The 1,898-nt window shown below is 43.7% G+C and overlaps 1 protein-coding gene across 1 annotated transcript in view; it reads left to right on the top strand.

The window, feature by feature from the left end:
• Positions 1 to 1,898, top strand: part of VPS45 (vacuolar protein sorting 45 homolog) — a 66,297-nt gene that overhangs the window by 12,244 nt on the left and 52,155 nt on the right. The window contains exons 3-4 of the mRNA XM_019515787.1: positions 842 to 902; positions 1,713 to 1,792. Of these exons, the coding sequence (XP_019371332.1) occupies positions 842 to 902; positions 1,713 to 1,792 (141 nt within the window). The remainder of the gene's footprint in view (positions 1 to 841; positions 903 to 1,712; positions 1,793 to 1,898) is intronic.

The raw sequence follows: 1,898 nt of genomic DNA, 5'->3' as shown, positions 1-1,898 counted from the left end.
AAATCGCAAATTCAGGGTTTTTACTTGTTTTCTGGCTTCAGAATCTGCTAAGGTTCAGAGGTCTCTTTTCCTCCCTCCCCACCATGCACACAGTCAAGAAACTTTGCTTTTAATTAAGCTGAGGGTGTTATATAATTTCATGGCTACAGGAGCATTCCAGAAAAATTCAGGTATTGTGATCCTTGTGATAAGGTTGCGAGGGCTGGCAACACCGCAGAAGTGGAAGCACCCTAAGAAACAGAATTCTGAGGGACACGGCACACCATGCAGACTTATCTTCTGCAACATTCACTGTAATAGCTGGGACTGTCCCACCTTTTCAGGATCAGCTCAAAGATATGTAGCAGTACTTTCTCGATTCTAATTGCCCATGGGAGTCACCTGCCGCCTGGCTCACTGTCTTCTCATTAATAATGCCTATGGCAAGCATGGAATATTAAAAAGTACAGTTCTTTCTCTAGGATCTAAAACAAGTGGCCAGGCTTCTAAATGAGATGGTGTTTGAACTTGTTTGCAAATTGATCACTGTGAATGGGAGGTACTGGATGCTGAATTCCTGTGGGCAGGTATAGCTGCCAGAAATGGTGGCAAGAGCCACCAAACCCCAGTGACTTTAGGAGCTCTCTCTGTTGCTGTGAGATAAAGGTTACTGGGCTAGATGGGACTGTGGTCTGAACCCTTCGGGCACTTTTATGTTCTAATAATGCAGCGACTTGCTGAATCAGGCCCATGGTGCTCCTTGTCTTTTGAACTGCCAAAGAAGCATTAATCTAATTTTTTCCCCCCATGATCAATGGGGTGTCTTCTTCTTTTGCTTCACCTGGAGTCTGTTTTTATCCAGGAGAATGTGGAATATCTCATTCAAGAGCTGCGGAGACCAAAATACAGCATCTATTTTGTTTGTAAGTATATCTTTTCTAGCCATGTTCTTGGGTCCCTTGCATTGCATTAACTCCCTGACCTCATCTTTTACTGACTACTACCCCAGGTTATCTTTTCTTAGTGCATTACTTGGTTTTGAACAACAGGTAGTCTAGTCACAGTTTGTGCTTTGCTTGGTTTTGGCTTAGTCCTCTAGAAACTGAAAAAAGGGTCAGGGACACTTCATCTGTTGCAAAACTTGTACAGCAGAACTCAGTTGGCCTCTAGATGTCATTGTCTCTCTGTACAAATGCACTAAAGCAGGAGCAAACCCAGTTTGGGGAGAGGGGAATGCAGCCCTGGGAAAGGTTTAATGTAAATATGATAGGATATGGGGTTGAGGATGCATGGTGCTAAGCTTTATATAAAGGCATATTAAGAGATGTACCACTGTTGATTGACTACAACAATGGGTCTGGTGCTGCTGATGTGGAGTTTGCTATCTAGGCTTGTGCTAGGTGCAGAAAAGGAAGAAAATTGCTCTGCTGCTTGTAGAGTCCCTAAACTTATGTGAGAGTCTGTCTCCAGCTTTTTGATTTAGGCGTTTGAGCTCATACAGAGTAATAGGGAGAGAGGAAGATAGTTAGAGTAACCTTTTTAAAACTGCATTGGTAATCAGGTGATTGTGCCCCAAGGTCAGATTCATGTCTGCTATAGTTTGGGAGCTACTCTTTCGAGTGGAAAGTTCCTTGCTATCTTTTATTGTCCTCATGCAGTAACTCCTTTGTGTGCTACTTGTCAGTTTTATGCTGCAGCCATTACTCCACTACTGTGCCTTGTCTGTCTTTCAGATTTCAGTAACGTGATTAGTAAGAGCGATATCAAGTCACTGGCTGAGGCTGATGAACAGGAAGTTGTGGCAGAAGTTCAGGTAAAATCTAATCTCCTAAATAGCTCTCTTCTGCCCAAAGTACTATGAGAATTGACCTACAAATGTATAGGTCCCCCACTTTCCCCCCCCCCCCCCCCCCCCCCAC

This window comes from Gavialis gangeticus, unplaced genomic scaffold (genome assembly GCF_001723915.1).
Source record: "Gavialis gangeticus isolate Ggan-Ray unplaced genomic scaffold, GavGan_comp1, whole genome shotgun sequence".
Classification (NCBI taxonomy): Eukaryota; Metazoa; Chordata; order Crocodylia; family Gavialidae; genus Gavialis; species Gavialis gangeticus.
Note: the sequence above shows the minus strand (reverse complement) of the source record. Positions and strands in the feature narration are given on the sequence as shown.